Source organism: Callorhinus ursinus, unplaced genomic scaffold (assembly GCF_003265705.2).
Source record: "Callorhinus ursinus isolate GAN/ISIS: 27379988/994484 unplaced genomic scaffold, GSC_fseal_2.0 scaffold29, whole genome shotgun sequence".
Classification (NCBI taxonomy): domain Eukaryota; kingdom Metazoa; phylum Chordata; class Mammalia; order Carnivora; family Otariidae; genus Callorhinus; species Callorhinus ursinus.
The window spans coordinates 16,922,063-16,948,629 of NW_027397091.1; the positions used below are offsets into that span (position 1 = coordinate 16,922,063).

At 42.1% G+C, this 26,567-nt stretch overlaps 1 protein-coding gene across 6 annotated transcripts in view; it reads left to right on the forward strand.

Annotated features, from left to right (window-relative positions):
- CFAP61 (cilia and flagella associated protein 61) overlaps positions 1-26,567 on the forward strand; it is a 301,246-nt gene that overhangs the window by 122,102 nt on the left and 152,577 nt on the right. For 4 of the 6 annotated variants that reach the window (XM_073878452.1, XM_025876823.2, XM_073878455.1 and 1 more), the window contains 3 exons: positions 381-458; positions 11,623-11,829; positions 14,938-15,072. In XM_073878452.1, the coding sequence (XP_073734553.1) occupies positions 381-458; positions 11,623-11,829; positions 14,938-15,072 (420 nt within the window). The remainder of the gene's footprint in view (positions 1-380; positions 459-11,622; positions 11,830-14,937; positions 15,073-26,567) is intronic. The other 2 variants (XM_073878453.1, XM_073878454.1) reach the window with 2 other exon arrangements.

The window sequence follows — 26,567 nt, forward strand, 5'->3', positions numbered from 1 at the left end:
GAATAGGGTCCTGAGATCATAATTTTTGAGAACCACTGATGTAGAGCTAAAGAAAACGGATTCCAAGTCAAAGGGACTGTGGTTTGAACCACAGATTCATCCCTTACTAGCTGGAAGTCTTGGTATGTTCCTCAACCCCCCAAGCCTTATTTTCTTGTAAGTGAAATAGAGGTAGTGATAATGTTTACCTTGTAGGAATGAGAATTCAGTGAACACAGGGAAGACATTTAACTTAGTACATGGTCCAAAGGTAAGTACTGATGGATGTTGGCTCTGTTATTGTCATTAGGTGACCATGCTTAAGGCCCACGACTGACTCTTTAGAGAAACCTTGATAGTTATATTTTTAAAGGTCTTAAAATCCATGCTTATCTTTTCAGGATGGAACACCAATGAAGGCATTTGTAGCTGAAGTTGCAGAACAAATAGTTGGCATTGCAGTTATCAGAGATGAAATGGTAAATTGCAAAATAGACATTGATTTCCTGGATTGTGCCTTTTTATATCATGAGTTAGCACACAATGCGTCTTTCATTTTTCGTATTTAATATGAATGCCCTTTTTTTTGAAGGCTATAAATTTTTCGGAAGGATATTAATCATCATCTGCTTGCATCCCACTTGGTTGACTTTCAATTTCCCATTTCTTTTTCAGTTTAAAATATGATAGAGAATACATGAAAACATTCATATTTTAAAAATTCAAATAACCTTCCATTAGGACCCCCCAAAAAGTCTTACTGCTATCCTCAAAGGATTACTACTATTAATAGTTAGGCATCAATCCCTTCCTACAGTCTTCCTTGCACTTAATTACATGCATTGTGTGTGTGTGTGTGTGCACGCGTATGGTCAATTGGACAAGTAATTTTATTTTTTTCCTAATGCACCACCAGTTCTTCCTAAATATTTATTGCTGAACGGTTCATTCTTTTCCTGCTGATTTAAAATGACACCTTTACATGATTATATTTCCATGTGCTTGTGTCTATTTTTAAATTCTCCTGTTCTGTTCCATGGATTCATTTGTCAATATCTGTTGTATTATCATGTCTGGTATATCTGGTAGGGGAGTCTTTTCTCACTTATCTTTTTTTTTTATATATAAATTCTCTTGCTTTTAATAAGACATTTCCTCTTTCAGATAAGCCTTATAACACTTACTAGGAACTTATTTGCACCTTCGTGGTTTTTATAGAACAATTTAGGTTGAATCGACAACTAAAATACTGAGACTTTCTAGGAACATGGCTTCCTGTTTTGGCGGTGGTGGTGTTAAATTCTTTTGGGTTCTTCACTAAAGTTTTGTGGCTTTTAGCATACAGGTTTCTTGTGCCAGGTATTTTGTTTGCCCCTATAGGTTTACTCTCTGCCCTGTTCTGTCCCAGGGAGCCTGACCTGGTGGGTAACATCATGGGTGCCTTCACCCCTCAGCCTCTAATTGGGTTTGGCCAATGGGGAACCCTGAGGAGAGGAAGGGAGGGGAGTGAGGTTGGGATGCCTTGAGCTGGCTGGTGTCTCCACTGAGTTCCCTGACCTTTTCAAGGTGGACCCTCTCAGTTTGGGCTCCAGCAACTAGTACCTCCCATGCCACCCACATAGGGTGGTGATAGCTTGCAATTGCTGCTACACTATCCTTACTGGTTTCCCTGTGCCCTGCCCCTTCTTGTGAAAAGTCTTTTTGTTAAACCCACCTCCCGTTATCCTAATTTGAACATACCATCTGTTTCCTGCTAAGACCCTGACTGATACAGTACTAGACATTTATGATTTATTTCTACTTGTTTTGTATTTTTCTGGGTATTGTGATTACTTTTTTTTTCATTGTACTTTCTAAAATGTTTATTTTGCTATGTGAGAAAAATACTAATTTTTGTAATTGTGATCTTATATCCAGCCACGTTTTGGAAGTCTCTTACTAGTTCTGAGAGTTTTCAGTTGATTCTCTTTTCTGGTATAGCATCATTTCTACCATATTCTATTGGCCAAAGCAGTTACAGAGCATGCTTAGATTCCAGGGTTGGAGAAATGGACTCCACTTCTTGATGTGGGTATGGCAAGGTCTGTCTACCAAAGAGCATGCGGGATGCAAATTACTCTTGTGACCGTCTTTGGAAAGTAGAATCTGCCACACCTCCTTTTAAAAATATTTATATTTTGGAGGAGAAACAAGATGGCAGAGGAGTAGGAGACCTAAATTTCGTCTGGTCCTAGGAATTCAGCTAGATAGGGGTCAAACCATTCTGAACACCTACAAACTCAATAGGAGATCAAAGAAAAGAATAGCAGCAACTCTCTGAACAGAAAAGTGACCACTTTCTGGAAGGTAGGACGTGCGGAGAAGTGAATCCGAGGTGATATTTGGGAGGATAGACGGCGGGGGAGGGGGCCTCCGCTGGCCGCTTCCGGCAAGTGATAGAGCCCCGGAGCACAAAATCGGAACTTTTAGAAGTCGGATCCACTGAGGGACGTCGCTCCAGTGGCTAAGTGGGGGGGTGGAACCCTTGCTGGGACAGTGTGGTCTCAGGACCCTTGGGGTCACAGAAAGACCAGGGGTGCCTGAGTGTGGCAGAGCTCCCAGGTATCAGAGCAGGGAAGCCGGCTGCAGAGAGGAGCTGAGGAGTGGGCTCTCAGTTTGGGGTTGCCATAAACCGTGATCTGCGGCACAGTCGGGCCACTGCTCCTCCAGCAGGGACCCAACAAGTGGCAGATCCGGGGAGACTCCCCTTCCTCCCCCAGGGGGAGCGGCGCGGGAGCGCACCGCAGGGATCTGCTGGGTTTGGAGACTCCACAAGGGGTTGTGAGCCAGAGATAGAAATGTTTGGTCACAGGCCGGGTGAGCATGGAGTGCAGCCGGAGACCAGGGAGACGGGAGTGATTGACTGCTTTTCTCTGGGGGCTCACCGAGGAGCGGGGCCCGGAGTTCTCGGCTCCTCTGGGGCAGAGATTGGGAGGCTGCCATTTTCACTCTTGTCCTCCAAAGCTGTGCCGAGAGCTTGCAGGGAACAAAAGCTCCCGAGAGCAAACCCCAGCAGATTACTTAGTCCGGACCTACAAGAGCAGGGCAGTTCTGCCTCCGGTGAAGACATTTGGGAACCACAGCAACAGGCCCCTCCCCCAGAAGATCAGCAAGAATAGCCAGCCAAGACCAAATTTCAATGAGATCAAAGATCAATGAGAACGGCAGAACGCCAGCACTAGGCGAATACAGCACGTAGGATTCGTGGCTTTTTTCCCATGATTCTTTAGTCTTTCAAAGTTAATTTTTTTAATTTTCTTTTTCTTTTTTTTCTTTTTTTTGAATTTTTCTTTGTCCCATTTTCAACCAACATCTTATCAATCCCTTTTTTAAAACCTTTTTTATTTTTCATTTTTAGAATCATATTCTATCCCTTCATAGTAGTTAAACTTATTTTTGGTGTATATATATGTATAAATTGTTCTCTCTTTAAAATATTGAGATATAGTTTCTTCTAACAGACCAAAATATACCCTAAATCTCTAGTGTATAGCTTTGTTCTAGTCTCCTGCCTGATCACATTCTCTCCCCCTTTTTTCTTTTAAATCCTCTTCTTTCTTTTTTCAACCAACTTCTTATCTTATCAATTCCTTTTATAAAATCTTTTATAATTTTCATCTTTACAGTCATATTCCATCCCTTCATCATATTAACAGTTTTTCTTTCTTTAAAATTTTGGGAGGCACTTTTTTCTAACAGACCAAAATGCCCCCAAAATCTAGTGTGTGGCACTGATCTATGCACCAGCCTGATTATATTTGATAATGTTATTTTCATTGTTTTCTTTTGTTTTTTAAATCTTTTTCTTCTTCTTTTTCTTTTTTTATTTTTTCTTTCATCCCTTTCTTTTCCCCCAGACTCAGGTTTCTTCTGATTTGTTCAGTATATATTTCTCTGGGGTCATTGTTATGCTGTTAGCATTTTGTTCTCTCATTCACCTATTCTCCTCTGGACAAAATGACAAGACAGAAAAAATCACCTCAACAAAAAGAAAAAGAGGCAGTACCAACTGCCAAAGACCTAATCAATACAGACAGTAGTAAGATGTTGGAATTAGAGTTCAGAATGACGATTTTAAAGATACTAGCTGGGCTTGAAAAAAGCATGGAAGATATTAGAGAAACCCTTTCTGGAGAAATAAAAAAACTAAAATCTAACCAAAATGAAATAAAAAAGGCTGTTAATGAGGTGCAATCAAAAATGGAGGCTCTAACTGCTAGGATAAATGAGGCAGAAGAGATAATTAGTGATATAGAAGACCAAATGATGGAAAATAAAGAAGCTGAGAAAAAGAGAGATAAACAACTACTGAACCATGAGGGCAGAATTTGAGAGATAAGTGATACCATAAGACAAAACAACATTAGAATGATTGGGATCCCAGAAAAAGAAGAAAGAGAGAGAGGGACAGAAGGTATATTGGAGCAAATTATAGTGGAGAACTTCCCTAATTTGGGGAGGGAAACAGGCATCAAAATCCAGGAGGGACAGAGAACCCCTTCAAAATCAATAAAAATAGGTCAACACCCCAACATCTAACAGTAAAATTTATGAGTTCTCAGAGACAAAGAGAAAATCCTGAAAGCACCTCAGGACAAGAGGTCTGTAACCTACAATGGTAGAAATATTAGATTGGCAACAGACCTATCCACAGAGACCTGGCAGGCCAGAAAGGACTGGCATGATATATTCAGAGCACTAAATACTATATCCAGCTAGGCTGTTATTGAAAATAGAGGGAGACATAAAAACCTTCCAGGACAAACAAAAACTAAAGGAATTTGCAAACACAAAACCAGCCCTACAAGAAATACTGAAAGGGGTCCTCTAAGCAAAGAGAGAGCCTAAAAGGAACACAGACAATATACAGTAACAGTCACCTTAAAGGCAATACAATGGCATTAAATTCATATCTTTCAATAGTTACCCTGAATGTAAATGGGCTAAATGCCCAATCAAAAGACACAGGCTATCAGATTGGATAAAAAAACAAGACCCATCGATATGCTGTCTGCAAGAGACTCATTTTAGACCCAAAGACATGCCAGATTGAAAGTGAGGGGGTGGAAAACCATTTACCATGCTAATGGACACCAAAAGAAAGTTGGGGTGGCAATCCTTCTATCAGACAAATTAGATTCTAAACCAAAGACTGTAATAAGAGATGAGGAAGGACACTATATCCTACTTAAAGGGTCTATCCAACAAGAAGATCTAACAGTTGTAAATATCTAAGCCCCTAACATGGGAGCACCCAATTATATAAGGCAATTAATAACAAAAGCAAAGAAACACATTGACAACAATACAATAATAGTGGGGGACTTTAACACACCCCTGACTGAAATGGACAGATCATCTAAGCAAAAGATCAACAGGGAAATAAAGACTTTAAATGACACACTGGACCAAATGGACTTCACAGACATATTCAGAACATTCCATCCCAAAGCAACAGAATACACATTCTTCTCTAGTGCCCATGGAACATTCTCCAGAATAGATCACATCCTAGGTCACAAATCAGGTCTCAAGCAGTCTGAAAAGATTGGGATTATTCCCTGCATATTTTCAGACCACAGTGCTTTGAAACTAGAACTCAATCACAAGAGGGAAGTCGGAAAGAACTCAAATACATGGAGGCTAAAGAGCATCCTACTAAAGAATGGATGGGTGAACCAAGAAATTAAAGAAGAATTAAAAAAATTCATGGAAACCAATGAAAATGAAAACACAACTGTTCAAAATCTTTGGGATACAGCAAAGGCAGTCCTGAGAGGAAAGTATATAACAATACAAGCCTTTCTCAGGAAACAAGCAAGGTCTCAAATATACAACGTAACCCTACACCTAAAGCAGCTGGAGAAAGAACAGCAAATAAAGCCTAAACCCAGCAGGAGAAGAGAAATCATAAAGATCAGAGCAGAAATCAATGAAATAGAAACCAAAAGAACAGTAGAACAGATCAACAAAACTAGGAGCTGGTTCTTTGAAAGAATGAAAAAGATTGATAAACCCCTGGCCAGACTTATCAAAAAGAAAAGAGAAATGACTCAAATAAATAAAATCGTGAATGAAAGAGGAGAGATCATAACCAAAACCAAAGAAGTAGAAACAATTATAAGAACATATTATGAGCAACTCTATGCCAGCAAATTAGATAACCTGGAAGAAATGGGTGCTTTCCTAGAGATGTGTCAACTACCAAAATTGAACCAGGAAGAAATAGAAAACCTGAACAGACCTATAGCCACTAAGGAAATTGAAGCAGTCATCAAAAATCTCCAAACAAACAAAAGCCCAGGGCCAGATGGCTTCCCAGGGGAATTCTACCAAACATTTAAAGGAGAATTAATACCTAGTCTTCTGAAACTGTTCCAAAAAAATAGAAATGGAAGGAAAACTTCCAAACTCGTTTTATGAGGCCACCATTACCTTGATCCCCAAACCAAAGACCCCATCAAAAAGGAGAATTACAGACCAATATCCTTGATGAACATGGATGCAAAAATTCTCACCAAAATACTAGCCAATAGGATCCAACAGTACATTAAAAGGATTATTCACCATACCCAGCTGGGATTTATCCCTGGGCTGCAAGGTTGGTTCAACATTCGAAAATCAATCAGTGTGATTCAATACATTAATAAAAGAAAGAACAAGAACCATATGATCCTCTCAAAGATGCAGAAAAAGCATTTGACAAAGTACAGCATCCTTTCTTGATCAAAACTCTTCAGAGTAGAGGGATAGAGGGTACATACCTCAATATCATAAAAGCCATCTATGAAAAACCCACAACGAATATCATTCTCAATGGGGAAAAACTGAGAGCTTTCCCCCTAAGGTCAGGAACGCGGCAGGGATGTCCACTATCACCACTGCTATTCAACATAGTATTAGAAGTCTTAGCCACAGCAATCAGACAACAAAAAGAAATCAAAGGCATCCAAATTGGCAAAGAAGAAGTCAAACTCTCACTCTTTGCAGATGATATGATACTTTATGTGGAAAACCCAAAAGACTGCATCCCAAAACTACTAGAACTCATACAGGAATTCAGTAAAGTGGCAGGATATAAAATCAATGCACAGAAATCAGTGGCATTCCTATACACCAACAACAAGACAGAAGAAAGAGAAATTAAGGAGTCAATCCCATTTACAATTGCATCCAAAACCATAAGATACCTAGGAATAAATCTAACCAAAGAGGGAAAGGATCTGTACTCAGAAAACTATAAAATACTCACGAAAGGAATTGAGGAAGACACAAAGAAATGGAAAAACGTTCCATGCTCATGGATTGGAAGAACAAATACTGTGAAGATGTCAATGCTACCTAGAGCAGTCTACATGTTCAGTGCAATCCCTATCAAAATACCATCCACTTTTTTCAAAGAAATGGAACAAATAATCCTAAAATCTGTATGGAACCAGAAAAGACCCCGAATAGCTAGAGGAATGTTGAAAAAGAAAAGCAAAGCTGGCGGCACCACAATTCCGGACTTCCAGCTCTATTACAAAGCTGTCATCATCAAGACAGTATGGTACTGGCACAAAAACAGACACATAGATCAGTGGAACAGAATCGAGAGCCCAGAAATGGACCCTCAACTCTATGGTCAACTAATCTTTGACAAAGCAGGAATGTCCAATGGAAAAAAGACAGTCTCTTCAACAAATGGTTTTGGGGAAAATTGGACAGCCACATGCAGAAGAATGAAACTGGACCATTTCCTTACACCACACACAAAAATAGACTCAAAATGGTTGAAAGACCTAAATGTGAGACAGGAGTCCAACAAAATCCTAAAGGAGAACACAGGCAGCAACCTCTTCGACCTCAGCCGCAGAGACTTCTTCCTAGAAACATCGCCAAAGCAAGGGAAGCAAGGGCAAAAATGAACTATTGGGATTTCATCAAGATAAAAAGCTTTTGCACAGCAAAAGAAACAGTCCACAAAACCAAAAGACAACTGACAGAATGGGAGAAGATATTTGCAAATGACATATCAGATAAAGGGCTAGTATCCAAAATCTATAAAGAACTCATCAAACTCAACATCCAAAGAACAAATGATCCAATCAAGAAATGGGCAGAAGACATGAAGAGACATTTTTCCAAAGAAGACATCCAAATGGCCAACAGACACATGAAAAAATGCTCAACATCGTTCGGCATCAGGGAAATCCAAATGAAAACCTTAGTGAGATACCACCTCACACCAGTCAGAATGGCCAAAATTAACAAGTCAGGAAATGACAGATGTTGGTGGGGATGCGGAGAAAGGGGAACCCTCCTACACTGTTGGTGGGAATGCCAGGTGGTGCAGCCACTCTGGAAAACCGTATGGAGGTTCCTCAAAAAGTTGAAAATAGAGCTACCCTATGACCCAGCAATTCAGTACTGGGTATTTACTCCAAAGATACAAATGTAGGGATCTGAAGGGGTACGTGCACCCCGATGTTTATAGCAGCAATGTCCACAATAGCCAAACTATGGAAAGAGCCAAGATGTCCATCGACAGATGAATGAGTGAAGAAGATGTGGTATATGTATATAATGGAATATTATGCAGCCATCAAAAGGAATGAAATCTTGCCATTTGCAATGACGTGGATGGAACTGGAGGGTATTATGCTGAGCCAAATAAGTCAATTAGAGAAAGACATGTATCATATGATCTCACATTCTTAATCTCAGGAAACAAGCTGAGGGTTGCTGGAGTGGTGGGAGGTGGGAGGGTTGGGGTGGCTGGGTGATAGACACTGGGGATGGTATGTGCTATGGTGAGTGCTGTGAATTGTGTAAGACTGTTGAATCACAGATCTGTACCTCTGAAACAATACATTTTATGTTAAAAAACAAAGAATTAGATTGCAGGAAGGGAAAAATGAAGGGGGGAAATCGGACAGGGAGATGAACCATGAGAGACTATGGACTCTGAGAAACAAACTGAGGGTTCTAGAGGGAGGGGTTTGGGGGAATGGGTTAGCTTGGTGATGGGTATTAAAGAGGGCACGTACTGAATGGAGCACTGGGTGTCATACGCAAACAATGAATCATGGAACACTACATCAAAAACTAATGATGTAATGTATGGTGATTAACATAACATAAAAAATAAAATTTTAAAAATATATATTTTATTTCTTTTTCTAGTTTTATTGTATGTTTAGAATACCATTGAGTAGTAGTGTCTATAATGGGTACTATTGTGGTGTTCTTGATTTTAATAGGAATTATTCTGTATTTTCCTCCATTTAGTATATAATATCTGCTGCAAGCTTCTGGGATCTATCCTTTATCAAGTTAAGGAAGTTTTCTTCTATTTCTTGTTTTCTAAAAGTTGTTATTCTGAATGAGTGTTGAATTTTATCAAATGTTCTTTTGGCATTTGTTCAGATGACCATATGGCTTTATTCCATTAATGTATCCTACACCATCCTTGTTCTTGGATTTATTTCTTTTTTTGACTCGGTACATCTTTGAATAATTTTTTTAGAAATAGTGGTAGGTGCATACATATACAAGAAGTTTTCATTTTGTCCATACATATAGAAGAAGTTTTCATTTTGTCATTACCCTCGAATACTCATTAGGCTGTATATAGAATTCTTATTCCAACGATTTCAAACTCTCTTCTGTTCCATGACCGACCTCTTTTCCCCTGGAGTAATTTGTAGTTTCTCTATTCTGATCTTTTGCCTTTGTCAGTTTTCCCTGAAAGTCATGAATGAAAGATTACAGTATCAGTAATGGCTGGCAGGCATGGGTATCCTTGACAGATGTGCTTCTGCGTTGCATCACTCAGTCATTGGGAGGGCTGGCCAACCCAGTCTCTAATTGGGAAGAGGCATCAGTTGTCTGGCTTCCTCTTGTGACCTTCAATGTAGGTGGTCCTGGCAGATGGTAGGCAGGTTAAGAGGGTGTAAGCTAGTGTTAGAGAACTTTTCTTCCAAGGTAAGACTACTTTGCCTTTTTTTTTAAAGATTTTTATTTATTTGAGAGAAAGTGAGAGCAAGACATAGAAAGAGAGAGAGAGAATGAGCAGGACGAGAGGCAGAAGGAGGAGAGGGAGAAGCAGGCTCCCCTTTGAGCAGGGAGCCCGACTTGGGGCTTGATCCCAAGACCCTGAGATCATGACCTGAGCCTAAGGTGGATGCCTAACCGACTGAGCCACCCAGGTGCCCTGTAGACTACTTTTGTGTCGCCAATCACACCACCTCATTACTTTAAAAATAATTTTTTGTTGTTATTTTAAGGGATTTGGGATGGGAGGAAAATTAGGTGCACATGGCCCATATGCTGTTTTGAGCTAGTAACCTCTGTAGGCTCTTCACTTTTGTTTTTCAATGATTTCTCAGCTCTACATTTATTACTCATTTTATCTTACAATGAGGGATGCCTTCTTGGTAATTAAAGAAAAGTCTTAGGGGGTTAAGGCAATTATAGGGTCAGTGCAGATGGAAAGGTCAGGCCTTGCCAGAATTGCCCTCAGCTACCACCACTGTCCTGGTTACCCCGAGCCCCCTTTCTTCCGTGCTTTGTGGCAGAGGCTGTAAAGACAAAGGACCTTGATGGGCTCGAATACAGGCTTTGGTTTCCTGAATTTTCTAGTGCCAGCTTTGCTGATCACAGAGCAAATGATGTTCCTTGCATTCTCCAATTCCTCTTTTTTGGAAAGTGTGCTTTGAGGACAATTCTACTGTGGAAAATAAGAAGAAATATAAGTAGGTGCTTTCCAATGTGCATATAGTTTGATTCTTCTGGCATATCAGGTGTGTTTACGTGCTCTTGTCATGAGAGAAAGTCACACTCACTCTGGATGGTGCCCCTACCCCACAGTGTGCACTGCAGGGAAGAGAAGCAGTACACAGTTAGCATGGATGAGCTTCTGCTTCCCTGCCCACAGAGTGGGGGACCAAGAGTGGTGGTCAGAACTAGAGCCATAGAAACAGGAGCAGAATGCCTGATACCTTCTTGTATAAGTAAACACCAGTCCTTTAAATTACTTTCCCCGGGCTAAAAATAGAATACTTGAGAGGCATAAAAAGTTTAAGGAATGCCTACGGACAAGGCCTAGTCTTGTGGTTTTATGGTAGGCCAACCCAGCCACACGGGCCAAAGTGTGTGATCTGTGGGATGGCACGTTTCCACATTAATGGGTGAAGAGAGAATATTAGTGAGTCCAGATAACACCAGTGGCTGTGTTTGTCCTGCTGCTGAGTTTTGTACATGTTCAGTCAGTCACACTGACCAGCTGGTGCTCCCCTTGTCCAACAGTGGTGATGAGCGGCTGTCCTGTCACCTGGCCACTAGCAGAGACTCGGGGCTCTCTGGGTTTTTAACAGCCATGGCTGTAAGGACCAAACTCCAAAGCTGTGTAGTCACCCTTCAGAGATAAGCCATCAGAACTTTCAGGAAATGTAATTTTCCGTTTTCAAAAATTGAACAGTGACAATGAGGTAGTAAATCACAGGAGAGAAAAGCACGTTTCTTACTATTGTACCCGAGGTAATTTTTACAAGATTTTCATGACAAAATGCACACCATTTGCTTAAAACATCCTTAGATGCCCTTTCCCCTCTTCTCTTTTAGGATGTAGAGTACATACGATCCCATTACAACATTGAAGATTTCATCTTCTTCAGTCACCACCAGCGTGAAGAACATGGGCACCTGTATCACTTTGCCCTGAACCCTGTCTTTCGGCACTACACTAAGTTTTTTCTGAAGGAGATCCTCCGTTTAGGCTATAAGTCCTGTCTCTACTACCCTGTTTACCCGCAGATCAGGGAAGGCAAGGTAAAAGAATGTCATCATTCACTTTTCCAGCACATCAACCTTCGAGACGTCATTTGTGTCATGTGCCATATTTTATTCCTTCCTCGAAGAATGGATTTGGATTATAACATGGCTCTGAATTTCAAACAGCCACATTGGCCCTTTTATTTATTATACTATAGTGAAAGTCCAGAAGACTGAATTTCAGAAACATTCATGACCATTATAATTAGTGAACAATTTGTTGGCTTTTCCCTATTGACAAAACAGAGACTGAAAAGTGCAAAAATGCTCTAAGGGACATGGAAGTCAAATAATTTATTATGGGGCCTTAGTGAAATGCCAAAGTGATCCTATCGTGTTCTTCAAGCAAAGAACATTTTTGTTTGAACTCATAGAACAAATCAATTCAATCCTATAAGATCGGTGTGCTCTCACAGCATTCCAAATAAGCCCTATAACCACTGCTGTGAGAGTGATGGATAAAAAGTGGAGATGTATGAAGGTGAGGTAACCTTTATGTAGTGAATACCTCTATAACTCTGCCCAACACTGTTACACTTACGTAGACTAATCCTTTTGTAGTAAACACCATCTACTGTGTATCCACACATGCACAGCTAGCAAGCTCTTCATTTGCTTCTGTCTTGCTTTCACTTATCCTATTAAGTCTTCAGAGCACTCTTCACTAGCTAAATTATCTTTTATCACCAAAGCAAAGGTGATTGTCTTTTTTTTTGAAGATTTTATTTATTTATTTGAGAGAGAAAGGGAGAGAGCAGAAGCAGGGGGAGCAGCAGAGGGAGAGAGAAAAGCAGGCTCCCCACTGAGCTGGGAGCCCGACATGGGGCTCGATCCCAGGACTCTGGGATCATGACCTGAGCTGAAAACAGATGCTTAACTGATTGAGTCACCCAGGCGCCCCTGTTTGTCTGTCTTGTTCAAAGCTGCATCCCAGTCCAAGTCCCTAGAAGAGTCGCACACATGTGTGCATGCGCACATCAGTGTATACACACACACACACACACACACGCACACATAGTGTCCTGGTTATTCCACAGGCAAGGGTCTCTTCAAGCTGGCTTCTCAAGGTATTGTTTCTGGCAAGTCGATCTCTCCGTCACTGACAGCTGGTCCTCAGCTCCATGTAGATTGAGAGGAGTTGAGATTCAATCACTTAGCCAGCTAGAAGTTGTCCCATGATATCCCATTCATGACCAAAATCTTTCTCATGCTCTGCCCAGAGGCCAGGATGTTGTCATGATTCTTCTTTGTTACCATAAATGAGCTAAGCAGATTTTTAAAATAATCTGATTCATTAAACTTAAAAACAATCTAAAGTCTATTGGTACATTCCCCAAACCAGTAATTTTGCCAATGTACCTTATTTAACAAAAGCCTTCTGGGGAAGTACAGAGGGAACAGGGAAGAAGAAGAAACATGGAAAAGATTTTTAGCGAGAGGTAGAATATGCTCTAGTGATGGTTTTTCCCTATCAAAATGCAATATGATAGGCATGTGAATGCCCTAAATTTGAACTTAAGGAGATGGAAGGTAACAGTTCTGGTGGAAAATCCTGGTCTCGCACATTTTCTTTTTACTCTGCATTTGGCCAGTCGCCAAGGCGGTGACCTTCAGGATGTGATATTAAATTCTTACTTTTTATTCATGATGTTGACTGCATCATGACTGCCTGCAGTTGGTCCAGAAAGTCCTTTTGCATCCGTAATAAAAAATTGTATCTTTGACATTTCACTGAACGTTCTCATATTTACCTCAATCGTGTAGAATTTGGAACATGTTATGCACTATTTCATGTAGGATATAGAAACACATTTGGAGACAGATTTTTCCTCTCAGTCTGCACTTCCAATTGATTTACATATATACCTTTAAACAAATGTAAGAAGCAGTACCAGGTAATTTAGGTAAGAATTTACAAGGTCTGCTTTAAATCCCTTGACTATAGTAAAAGTGAACATTGGGCTCGAATTCTGAAGATGGTTTTCCCCACACTCTCCTGCTAAGACATGTGCTGCGGGATCCTCCAGGCATAAAAGCAGAACTCTGGCTAGGACTTCCTGGGTTCTGTTTTTCAGTGTGTGAAGTCAGGGTGTGAAGTTCAATGGTGAAGCATTTTAGAAATCCCTTTTAGAAGCTCTTAGAAATGCCTGGCGGGGGGCGGGGGCTGGTTTCGAATAGCAGCCAAGTCATTTGTTAACCATCTTATTTATTAAACTACCCCTAGTTTTAGTTGAGTTTTGCTTGCTTTGTTTTCCAGTTTAAATTCCATAAATATGTCATTAGGGATTTTGGTGTCACAGTTTAACTCTTAAGGTTGAAATGGTTGAAATACCCTGAGTTAGTTTCACCAGAACGCCCTCTGATTTCATAAATGTGAAAGGAGTAAAAATCACCATGTTCAGTTTCCTCTGCCAAGTTTTAAAAATGGGGTAAAATGAATATTTAACACATTCTCCTAAAACATGATTTATCATAGTCTGTTACAGTAAGCATAAATCCGGCTCATAATTTAGCATTAATACAAGTCAAAATAATGTGATCCAATTTCCCTACCCCCAACCCCACTTTCCAGTTCATCTTTTTGCTTTAAAACACTTCTTTAATCAACAAAGGTCCGGTTGGAGTAGCTGTGCCTTTCACAAACAGGAGGATTTCCACGTCTGCGCTCAGCCTCCCCTCGATGATGTTTTTATCTATGTGCCTTCTTAAAGCAGCTTGTGCCAAACACGCAAAGGTTAACAGGAGGCAGATAACACAGCTTAACGGGGTCAAATCAAGCTGATTCATGATCACTATGGAGAAGAATATCCTCCTGGGGAAAATACTTGTACTGAAAAATCCCATAAACCAAACCACTTGTTTATCTGTCATTCCCACAGAGATAGTAATGTAATTACTCTCGTAATTATCTTCATTAGTGTCAGGCATTATCTACAATTCATTCCTCTGCTCGACGAGTATGTTTGTTTATTTGCTGATTCCTGCCCCCCCCCCAACTCCGATTTGGCCGGGTTCGGACTTCTGTATTTGTGAAGCCCCACGCACGCATCTGTGCTGCACCGCCCTGACATTCTCTCCCCTAAAACGGAGATTCCTGTCTTTCAGTTTCAGAGCTCCTATGCCCACTCCCTGACATCCGCCCTTCATTACTTGGTTCCCGTGCGGCCGCGACGACAGATTGTCTATCCTCTGGAAAAGCTTGGCATCAACGCTCCATCAAAGGCGGTCTCCAAGGATCCGGTGGGTAGCCGGGCGGCAGCAGGCAGGGAGGCGCCGTGCCAAGGCGTGCGGGCGTGGCAGATGGGGTGGCAGCACTGTCTTCTCGGGAGCAGGCTGCTTCTTAATTACAGGGAGCCTGGAGCTCATGCCCTTACAGGGGCACCCTGCCGAGGCTCTCCTGCAGCCCTTTCCCTCAGGTGGTTATTTCGCAGAAGCCCGAAACAGAGGTGGCCTGATCCCTGGATGACAGACCCCACGGGGACGCTTTGTGTCTCGGCACAAGTGGCCTGGAGTCAGACTCCCAGCGTATGTCTGTTCTCTTTCTCCTTCCTCAAACGCAGATTCCCCCTTTCCATCGATGTTTTGCTTGCAAGGCGAAAGGGGGCATTCCCAAGTCAGACAAAGCTGACAGAGACGGTAGAGCTGGCAGTGTTTGAGATGTTTGGGTCCTAAGCTGGGTTTGCTTTATCTCCTCTGTGGGGGGTCAGGAGGATTAACAGGAACATATTAGCTGCCCTGGGGTGGGACGGGGCTTAGCCTTAAAGTGAACAAGCCCAGGATGCGTTTATGACCAGAACAGAAGAAACCAAAATGGAACCTAGATTGCACTTTCGCTGGAAACATACACGTGTGTGTGCACACGGCCATGTTCAATGAATTAGCTGGAAAAAACATGATCTTGTCAAGTTGACTTACATATGTAGGCTTGTAGTATTTGTATGCACTTCCATTTAAATAAGTCGAAAAACAAAATTCCCTGTGTGCTGACATTTGTCCATTGTGAGAGAGGAAAGAGGAAAGTGGAAGGTTTTAACTCTCCAAAAGGTTTGCCAAGGAGTTGCTCGATATGGTGCTCAAATAAAGAGCTTGGGGACCCCAGCGCTGCAGGAAGTATGTCGTTCTGCTGCCCGCAGCTCCCACTCTGCAAATGGGAGCATTGGGTGGGGCGGGGGAGGGCTCCATCAAGACCTGGCTTAGCAGCACCTGCTCACTGTAAGCAAGGCTCCTTAAATTCTGCATTCATCTTTACATTTGTTAAAACAGACAATAAATTTATATTTCTTTTCTGATAAGTTCTAAGTTTATATTTGAGGAGCGACTAAAAATCAATAGCAGTTCTTTCCCCTCCTAACTCTTTATTATGGAAAATGTCAAGCATATTACCGAAGTAGAGAGAACCAGATAAAGCAGGGCTTCTCCTACTGTCTGTGCTGAGGGACCTTATCTTCTTTTTCTTTTTCTTTTTCTTTTTCTTTTTCTTTTTCTTTTTCTTTTTCTTTTAACATACAATCCATCATAGACGGATAGTTTTATAAAAGGTGAATTCCTTAAAAATGAGTTTAAAAACAAAGGGAGACAAAACTCAAGTCCAGTTGTTTTATTATTAGATTTAACAGACACAGAATTACTCTGTCCAATTGTTATAAAAGCTGCTGAGTGCTTCTCTCCATCTCTCTGCTTACATCTTTGAAGACCAATGACAGTTTGCAGATGGGCACCTGTCTCAGACCACATGTTGAGTAGCACTGAAACTCTCAGATACTTGGCACTGAGCTTCAAAAATTTCCAATTCTTGCAATTCTTGGCCAATTTTGGATCTTCTACAGCCCCACCCACTTCTCCTTCCTCCTTATCATTTTAAAGCAATTCTCAGATGCATATATTTCATCCAGGATCATGGATATGTTTTAGGTAGCAGGGCCCAGAGCCCTGCAGGTTACACTCTGTCCACACTAAAGATAAGAGTGCCCGAGCCCATCTGGAGGACCTTGGGGATGGCCACCAGATGGTCTGTTTTTGTGTAGAGATCCTGAGAGTGGACTCCTTTGGAATGAAAGCCAAGACCCACACATTTGGCACAAAGAGAGTGCCTTGGGGTCAGAGAGGGTGGCTTCTTCTATGGCACCCTGAAACACAGCTTCCGTAGAGTCAAGCTGATCCCAGGAGAAGGTGCCTCCTTGCACAAGGATGCAGCTTCTGTGTCAGATCAGGGTAAGGAGGAGAGATGTTGCCCTTTCGCAGTCAATGCTGAGACTCCTTCAAGGATGGACAGACCATATTATTGGGCCAGGAGAAGCCTTCACATGGCTCTGGCGCCTTAAGCCAATCCAGGGAAGGGGAGAAATCCACCTGGTTATCAAGAGCAGCATTTTTCTGAATACCAGGAGCTTCTCCCCACCCCAATCCCCAGGAATCTCCAGAGCCTAGAGCTCCAGCTGGGGGGAAAGCCAGAGAAAACATTTTGTTGCATTCAGAACAATCTTATCATGACTTCCCAGGTTAGTATGAGTTGAAATCATTACTTACATTTAGTAAACTTTTCTGGGGTGATCTCAGTGTGCTGTGCCCCCCCCCCCCCCCCCCCCGCCCCCGCCGCCATAGAGCCCTGGCTTATTTCAAGGCACAGCAGAGGATGAACTATTTAAATCACTGGTCCAGGAAGACAACCACTTACCAGACGGGTAGGGCTGATGCTTGGTACCTGCGGTGTTGTGCCGTGTTGTCTATTGTATCAGTGAATTTTGACTTTTGAAGAAACACTTCTACTGCTACTTATTGTACTCCTCCTTGAGAAGGTTTTAGTAAAGATTTAGATTCAGCAAACAAGATTTAGTAAATATATTAGAAATCTTAAAAGTTTGATCAAAGGATTATCAAAACCATAATCCACGTGGGATGGGCCTGGATATTCAAAAGTTAAAATGCCAAATTATATTATTTTAAATTGTTATTATTTTTTCAACATTTTAGTTGGATTTCATGCTTTAGGCCGATTATCTGAGACAAGGTGAGCCAAATAGAAATTTTCTAGGAGGAATTTCTATCGAGTCCTAAGAGCATTGTTTTCTTAGGAGAGCAATAGTGTTACAACCATTGAACTTGGTGAAATTGAGTGACTGTCATTACTAAATGAACTCCTCTTATTTTCCCTTTAAGTTTGCTATCTCCTCTAGCGCATGGAGGTTATATGGCTCCTTCACCATGTCTGCACATTTCTCTGGCTGGGCACTTGCCTTTCATACCTTTTATCCTACTTAAACCAACTCAGAGTGACCATCCATTTCCTTGCTTTCACCTAGGAAGCCAGTCTTCAAGGGAACAGATCACTCCAGGCATGAATAATGGGATAGAGAGTGTTTCATCTCAGTGGGTTGCCAATTTGAATTTGGCACAAGCCAGCAGTGATTGAAATTCATCACTGCATGGCAGGGAAATATCCTCCACCCCACCTCAAGGCCCTGGTTGTTTCTGCCTGGTTTGGATGATAGGTTGTCCCTGCCATAATACCTTCCCTATCGTTAGTATTAATTGACAGGCTGCCCCATATCAGGTCATAAGAAAGGACCTGGAAAACATGTAAATGATTTTCATCACATATTACAGAGGTAGGTCCCAAAGATTCATCATATCTCCATAGTCAACCAGTGTAGGTTCATGGATAAGAGAGAAGGCTTTTTTCTGACCAAGACTGTAACCACATGGGACAGACCTGGAAGACTAATTTCTCAACTTGATTTGGCCATCTTGGCCTCACATTGTGAGAATTATTGTGATGGAAATTTTTTTTAAAATGAATCAGCGTATGGCCCACATGCATGAAAAACTATGATCAGGAAATACTCAAAATTTGGTTGAATTTATTGAATGGCCGTATTAAAGACTGTGGAGCAGTTTGAGCCACACTGACATTGAGGTGGTTCTATTTGCTTTCCTTTCCTGCTCCCACATGGGGATACAGAGATGACTTTGACCCCTGCTCTCTGGGAGCTCACAGGCTAGTGTCAGTATTAATGTGGACTGTCTGGCTAATTGAGCCAGGGATGGGAGAGGGGCCACACTGGCCCCGATATTGAGAGCCAGCCTCAGGAGGAGGATCCACACTGGGGTCTGCACAATCACTTGGTAGGGAATGCCTTTGTTCCGAAGCGCCGTTTCCTTTCTAGACCGGGATTTCAAATGAGTCTTATTTGTGACATGAAATACCAGAAAATCTGCTTTGAGCTGAAACAGCTCCTACCCTTGCTTCAGTCTCATAAATGCTCCCCATCATCCACCTTAGTGTCTTTAGTTCTTCATCTTGGTTTACAGGATTCATAGAATTATAGTGTGAACTCATCTTTCTCCACCACCCCAAATTTTGGGGACCAAACCAAGCCATCATCTTTCAGATGATGCAGGAATCTTACTTTCAGTCTAGTCGATGCCTGCTGTTATTTTTTGTGGTGGTTTATTAGTGATGGTCTTTTAAAATCTTGACTAATGAATTCTTTGAGGTCTCCATTTTCCCTTTGTCTTTCTAAAAAGGAAAATGACAGTTTATTTAACTCCCCCTCCTCAGAGCTAAGTGCTGGCCCTCTTTTTCCTGGTATGTGATCTCTCAGGAAGATGTCACTCACTGGCATTCAGTTACCCTTTGAATTGTCCCTTTTCATCTCGGCTGTTCTTCCCCAGTCCAGCTATAATTACCATCTGATGGACTGTTACTGGATACTGTTTCACTTGTGCATCTGCTGCCCTAGGAAATTGCATTATTCTCCCAGCACCTGCTAGATTTTCCCCAGCTTGGTTGTTCCCCAACCCCTTCTTCAAACTTAGAAACTTTGGCAGCCCCTGGTTAGATTCCCTTGGTTGTATTTGTGGTCAGGGTGTGTGGATGTATTTTAAAATCAGCCCGTTAGCATCTCCTTGGTAGAGGTTGCTAAAAATACATACGCATGTTTTTCAACATCGTATATGCACTGATCATCTTAATGTGACCATGGTGATAGTATCTTGAAATGAAATTAATGCACTTTAAATCACTGCCCATGAGTCAAGTGTGGTTTTTCAAGCCATTTCTCAGCTCTTTGCACTACCTATAGGAAGTGTATTTGCTCCTATTTATAGTGAACCCTTTTCTCTGACATTCTTAGAATAATTTACATAAGTTTCTTCATGAGCTCTTTTTTTTTGCCCTTCAAATGGTACAAGTTCCATGGTCATTTCATTCCAATTCTCTGAACACTATCTAGTTTAGTATTATATGCAGTATACAATATATATCAGCACGACTCGTGTGACATCAGTGATTTATTCTCATAATTCCTTCCTCTTAGAGAGGTTACAAAATAATAATAACAACAACTACTTCTGACAGTATTGAGTTCTTACTAAGGCTTCCCATGAATCATCCCATCTGATGCTCATATCAGCACTTGTAAATAGTCACTGCTACTATGCTCCTCAATGTACCTAAAGAAAACAGTCTTGCAGGGAAGGAAGGTAAGTGACTTGTCCAAAGACTAATTCACTGACAGAGCTTCAAATCCAGGCAGTTAGATGACAGACCCCTGCCTTCAACCATGACATATATATTCTCTATATGAATATGTAGAATTTTCCCTCTAAAAAGTGAAAGTGCTGCTATCATAATTCATTGTAGGAAGACCAAACCACAGAAAAGGAAGATGGCTTGACAGAGACCTTTTGGGATCTCCCAGATCTTTGGCACCAGCTACTTAATGAAAAGGTGACCCACAGATAATTGGCTTTCCCCCAGAGGGGTTTGGATTTTCCTCTTGGCTGAGTCCTTCATTCTTGAGTCTAATTCTGGGCCAGTCTGACCCTGGCTGGGCTTGGGTCGCATAGGGCCGAGCTGATGTGCCAGGGTCAATTTTTAGACACCAGCTGATGAGGCTGTTGGCACTTCTCTCTCCAGCTTTTTGTTGCAAACCTTTTGAAATGATAGTGGTAGCTCCTGGGAAAGGAGGAAAAAAATTAGGATCCCATACATAGGTTATGTTATGTTATAAATTTCTTGATATTCAGTTCCATGCTACATGGGGCTTCACAGTGTTCTTAGAAAGTGCTCGAGGAAATGCCTTGGATAAGTGACTGAAGGTTTGCATGGGAGGCCAGGGTTGGAAAGGATATGTGCTAGTGGCATAATTGACAAGCCTGGACATTCATTGTTTAGAAATTGGGCTGCAAAAGAATGCCAAAATGAGCTCTTCGGGGTGTGATAAGCTAAGAGACTGTGAAAAGTAAAGTTACTTCTTAACAATCTCAGCATCATCAAAAATCAATCCTACATCTTATCCTCATTTTCTAGAATAGATATTGTAGGACAATCAATCTCTCTTTCCCTCTCTCCGTCCCTCCCTCCCTCTCTTTAACAGTTTTATTGAGACATAAGTCATATGCCATGCAATTTGCCCATTTAAATTATACAATTTATTAGTTTTTAATATATTACACGGTTGGGCAAACATCATCTAATTTTAGAATTTTTTTGTCATCCTAGAAAAGAAAGCCATTAGTAGCTACTCCCTACCCACCCCTTCCCCCAGCCCTAGGCAACTACTAATTTACTTTCTGTTTCCATGCATTTGCCTATTCTGGACATTTTGTAGAAGTAGAATTATACGATGTGGCATTTTGGGACTGTCTGCATTCTCTTAGCATGTTTATAAGGTTCATCCATTTTACTGTGTGTATCAGTACTTGATTCCTTTTTTTTTTTAAGATTTTATTTATTTACTTGGGAGAGAGAGAGAAAGAGAGAGCGAGCACAGAGGAAGAAGGAAGCAGACCTCCCCACTGAGCAGGGAGCCCTATGTTGGGCTCAGTCCCAGGACCCTGGGATCACGTCCTGAGCTGAAGGCAGATGCTTAACTGACTGAGCCACGCAGGCACCCCTACTTGATTCCTTTGTATTGCTGAAGAATATTATATGTATATGCTACATTTTATTTATCCATTCATCAGCCAGTGGACATTTGAGTTGTTTCCACCATGTTGCAATGAATATTCCTGCACAGGTTTTTCTGTGGCTATATGTTTTTATTTCTCTTGGGTGTATATACCTAGGAATAGAATTGCTGGTTCATATGGTAGCTCTATGTTCAATATTTTGAGGAACTTCCAAACTGTTTACCCAAGTGAGTGGACCATTTTGCACTCTCTCATTCTTAGATGAGCCCCAGCATTCCTGCTAATAAGTGGCAAAGTGCTGGTCCACTCAAGGCCACAGCCGGGCAGTGTACCTCAGAAGCGGGGCTTTCCCACCACTCCTGGAGAGTGTCATGCTTGGTTGACTGTGCACGCATAATACTAGCTTCAGTTATTTTGAAAGCAGAAATTTTTCTAAAATCGGATCTCTCCTGATCTTATCTTCCTGGCCTTACCCTCTCTGGCTCATCAGCCTCCTGTAGGCCTGCATGCACATTTAGAAGGCTCCAGCAGCAGGAGGAAAAAAAAAAAAGCCCATCCAAACCACAAGAGTGGTTTTTAAGCCACCAGGCTGTCCTTTGTTTGAGTCCACCTTTCCTAGTGTTACTGCTTTTAAAACAGCTCCCAACAGAAAAAAAAAAAGAATCCCGAGGCTTTCCTGGATGCTGATGGGTTCTTGCCACAACCCGGTAGGAAGAAAAAAAATGCATTCTGTTCCCTGCAGAGCCAGAGTAATGAATGCCGCCGAGGTCCAGAAGCGCCTCGGGATACATCAGCTACCTGCTGGCGCTCTGGAAGGCCACAGCCAAGCTGGGCTCCTGGGTGGACCTGAGCTCCCCCGGGCAGGAACTGGCCTTCACAGCTAAGTGGCTGCTTCACAATCCGCCTTCAGGGAGGAAAGGCATGGCAGCACCAACAGGAGGCTTTGCTTTGTGTATTTTAAAGTAGCTGGGGATATAAAATGACAAAGGGGACAATTAGAGCTGCAGATGCTGACTCGAGAAGTTACCTCTTTTCCTCTTGATTAAAAAAAAATGGGTCATTACAAAAGCAGTCCATATTCATGGTAAAAATTTTAGGAAATTAAATTTAGGAAAAAAATTTTGGGAAAAATCAATACAAAGAAAATCTGTAAAAGCTGTGGTCCTTTCTCTCTAGGTCACCTTTGTTAATATTTTGGCGTTTTTACTTTTAGATTTTTTTCTGTGAAAAAAAATACACACGATCAAATATGGTGTTTTGAAACACACATTTTTTGCTGAATATGTTATGAATGTCTTACTAAGTATTCCAGAGTGTCCTTTTAATGGTTGCACTTGCCCCGTGATGAGCAACCCCTAACCATCCGTGAGTACTTTCTGTGCCGGGCTCTGCATCACACACCTGCACCCCGTGCTCACAGAAGTTGGGCTGTCATTGTCCCCATTTTGCGGTGGAGCAAACAGGTTAGGAGAGGTCCTGTTATATAACAGCATTAAGCCCAGCAGGACTTGTGGGAATAATGATGAAGCCACTTGATTTCTGCCTTCCGCTGCTCTGTAAATATCACTGTGGCCAGGTTTTCCCCTGTACCCAGGCAGAAAGTGGGCAAGGCCTGTGACTTTTCTGGCCAATTTTAGGTAATGGAAGTTGCGTGGGCCACTACTCCAAATCACAAAACCTCATCTTCATCCCACAAAATGTCCAGTTTCGCTTCCTGTTATAATCAAAAGTCAATTTTCATCTGAAGATGAGTTCCCCCTCTCCCTGCTGAAGCCTGTAGCTGGGGAAGGAGGGTGGAGAAGCCCCTTTCTCTCTAACTCACCATGCACCCACTTATTTGGCATCTATTTAGCTTGTTATAGTTCAGGATTGTTTTCTTTAAGCCTGTTAGTTTCTTGTTATTTATTTATTTATTTATTTATTTATTTATTTATTTTTAAAGATTTTATTTATTTATTTGAGAGAGAGAATGAGATAGAGATGGAGAGCACATGAGAGGGGGAGGGTCAGAGGGAGAAGCAGACCCCCTGCCGAGCAGGGAGCCCGATGTGGGACTCAATCCCGGGACTCCAGGATCATGACCTGAGCCGAAGGCAGTCGCTTAACCAACTGAGCCACCCGGGCGCCCAGTTTCTCGTTATTTAGCTATATTCCTGGTCCTTGTGAAACTGGGGGGCCAGAGCAGGGAGCAGCCACTGGGGGAGCAGGATGTCTGCACTTGACTGCCACCGTCCTCAGAAGGCACCAGCTCTGTGGGCTGGACTCCTCTTCTCATGAGCGGTGCTTGGTTTCCTCAGAGAGTCCTGTCACTGGGGGCCTCCCACCTGCACCCCCTAGTGCAGGCCATGCACCCTCTAGCTCTGCAGCCTGAGTCTGTCTTAATTTCCCCTTTAGGTGGCCCTATAGGAAGATCCTCCAATAACAGTCCACAGCTGCCAACAGGTGGCCGCTGTAGGCCACCTTCCCTTCATCACCTAGCAGCAGCTGGCCTGCCTGTCGTGCCTTTCAGCTCTCTTGGGCAGAAATCACATAGCAGTCCGCCATGTCCACTAACTGTGGGAACTCACGTGAGGGTCGCTGAGGGCCCACAAACCTTTTTCTTGAGACTTAAAGTCAAAGACGAGGCCATCCCCATGTCTTCTCTTTGGGGTAGAGTAGCATCTGACCCAGAGTGCATCAATGTTTCTCACTGAGGAAATCTCCAGAAGAATCTTCTCTTATGTCTGTGTTCTTCTTACCCTTTTATATCCTCATTGTGAATGAGGGGTTTAAAAGTCATTTAACCAGTACTTGCCCACCTGCTTTGACCGTGTTTGCAAGAAAAGCTTCTTTGGAATGTAGCATCCATTGTCTTCATGCCTCTGATGTCCTGTGTGACATAACTTACCCCAGGCCAGACAGCTGCTAGGCTCAGGCTTTGGGATCCCAGCATCCTGGTGCCAGATCCCAAGATTCACCACCACTGTTGTTGGTAGCCAATTCCCTAATGTTGGTCATTTCCGTTTCTATCCAAATTGTATCATTACGAACAATACTATCATGTCCATCCTTATTATTTTTGAGCACATTCATCATTACTTCCTTTCAGTAAATTCCTGGAGACTGTTTTGCTAGGTCAAAGGTAAAGCTACTCTTTCTTGAATCAAAAAACATGAAGTTTTAGAATTTGAAAATGAAAGTTATGATTCCGCACTTTAAAAAGATGATTTCCCTTTGCAATGGGTTTGCTTTGTCTAAGTAAATCATCAGCATGCAGGAAGCCCTCTTTCTTATTGTCAGATATAAATGTTACAAGTCAGATAATGAGGTCTGCAAAATGGTAGTCTTCCATTTTCCCATTTTCTTCTGGCTCCACTGAATCTCTCTGTGGAGTCTCCACTCCACCTGATGGGAGAAGTAATCTCCATCAATTCCAAGTAAATTGGAATTTAAAGTTTAAAAGGAGTCCATTCAGGAATTTTCCCTCTTTTATTTATTTATTTTTTTTTGTCAGTGGGGAAAACATCACAGTTCTCAGGAGCCCGTGAAGCATCATGGCATCATGAGGGCACAGAGGGGTTGGGGGAGCCATTGTGGGGTGTCCTCACAGGCATCCACAGGGTTTCAGAACATCAGCTTGTCCTCAACCCATCCCTTATTTTGGCATCCAGGTCCTCAGTTGGCACTTAACTACTTCTAGTGGGGACATTCCCTCTTCACGGCCTTGAGAACTTTTGAGTCAGGCATGGTATTGACTGCAGTGTGCTCTTTCTCAATATATATCCCTTTCCCCCACACCCCTCTCTGTCTTCCGTTCACCCCCTCTGCTTCCCTCTCTGCCTCCCTCCCTCCTGCCCCCCTCTGGGCTTTGAGAAGCTCATGACCTGCCTCATCTTCTTTCTTGCCCTGACACCACCCTCAGCCCTCTCTCCACCCTTCTCAGAACAGGGGCAGGGGCATGTCTGTGAGGCACAGATCTCGCTGCTCCCATATTCTCCAGAACCTCTGTGACGATCCTGTCTCTTTCTTCCACTTTTATGGCTCTAACCAGAGGGGAAGAGGGACCTGTTCTGTACTTGTCTCTCTTTTCCTCCTATTTTCCTCCCCCTTCCAGTTTCGGGACAACAGACGTTGCTATCACCATGTGTTCTTTTGAAATCTGTCATCTGAGGCATCAACTCTGACTTCTGATACTCAAAAGTCAGGCTTTTTTGAGACTTAAAAACCTTTTCTCAATCTGCCATCAGTTTTGAAATGAAAAAGCAGAGAACTGGCCCACTTACTCTCCTGCGGCTGTCTGTCCAATGGCTGGCGTCCCCTGGCTGCTACCTGAAGGGTCAGAAGAGCCCATGAGTCAACAGGAACAGGAATGAAATAAGTCTGTTAATATCAAATAGCGTCCCTCCATGATGATAACAGTAATATACACACAGACTACAGACCAAGAAGGTCCCCGTGGGGCTGGCCCCCTCCCTCCGGCCCATGGAGGAATTATAAAAACATAGCTCTACTCATTATGAAATGAATTTTGTCCATGGATGCACGTATTATAAATCTGTTACGTCTTTTCATGAAAGCTTTTAGATGTTGTATCTTGTTAATAAATTCTAGTTTAAAATGGAAAAAAATGAAAGAGAGAGCAAGACAAACCAAGAACCAGACTCTTAACTATAGAGAACAAACTGATGGTTATAAGAGGAGAAGGGGGGGGGGGGAGGGGGGGCACATAGGGGATAAGAATTAAAGAGTATGCTTATCATGATGACAAGAAAGAAAATGATTTTAAAAATAAATAAATTCTAGTTTTAAAAAGTAGGATATGCTTTCTTGGGAGATGGGAAAGA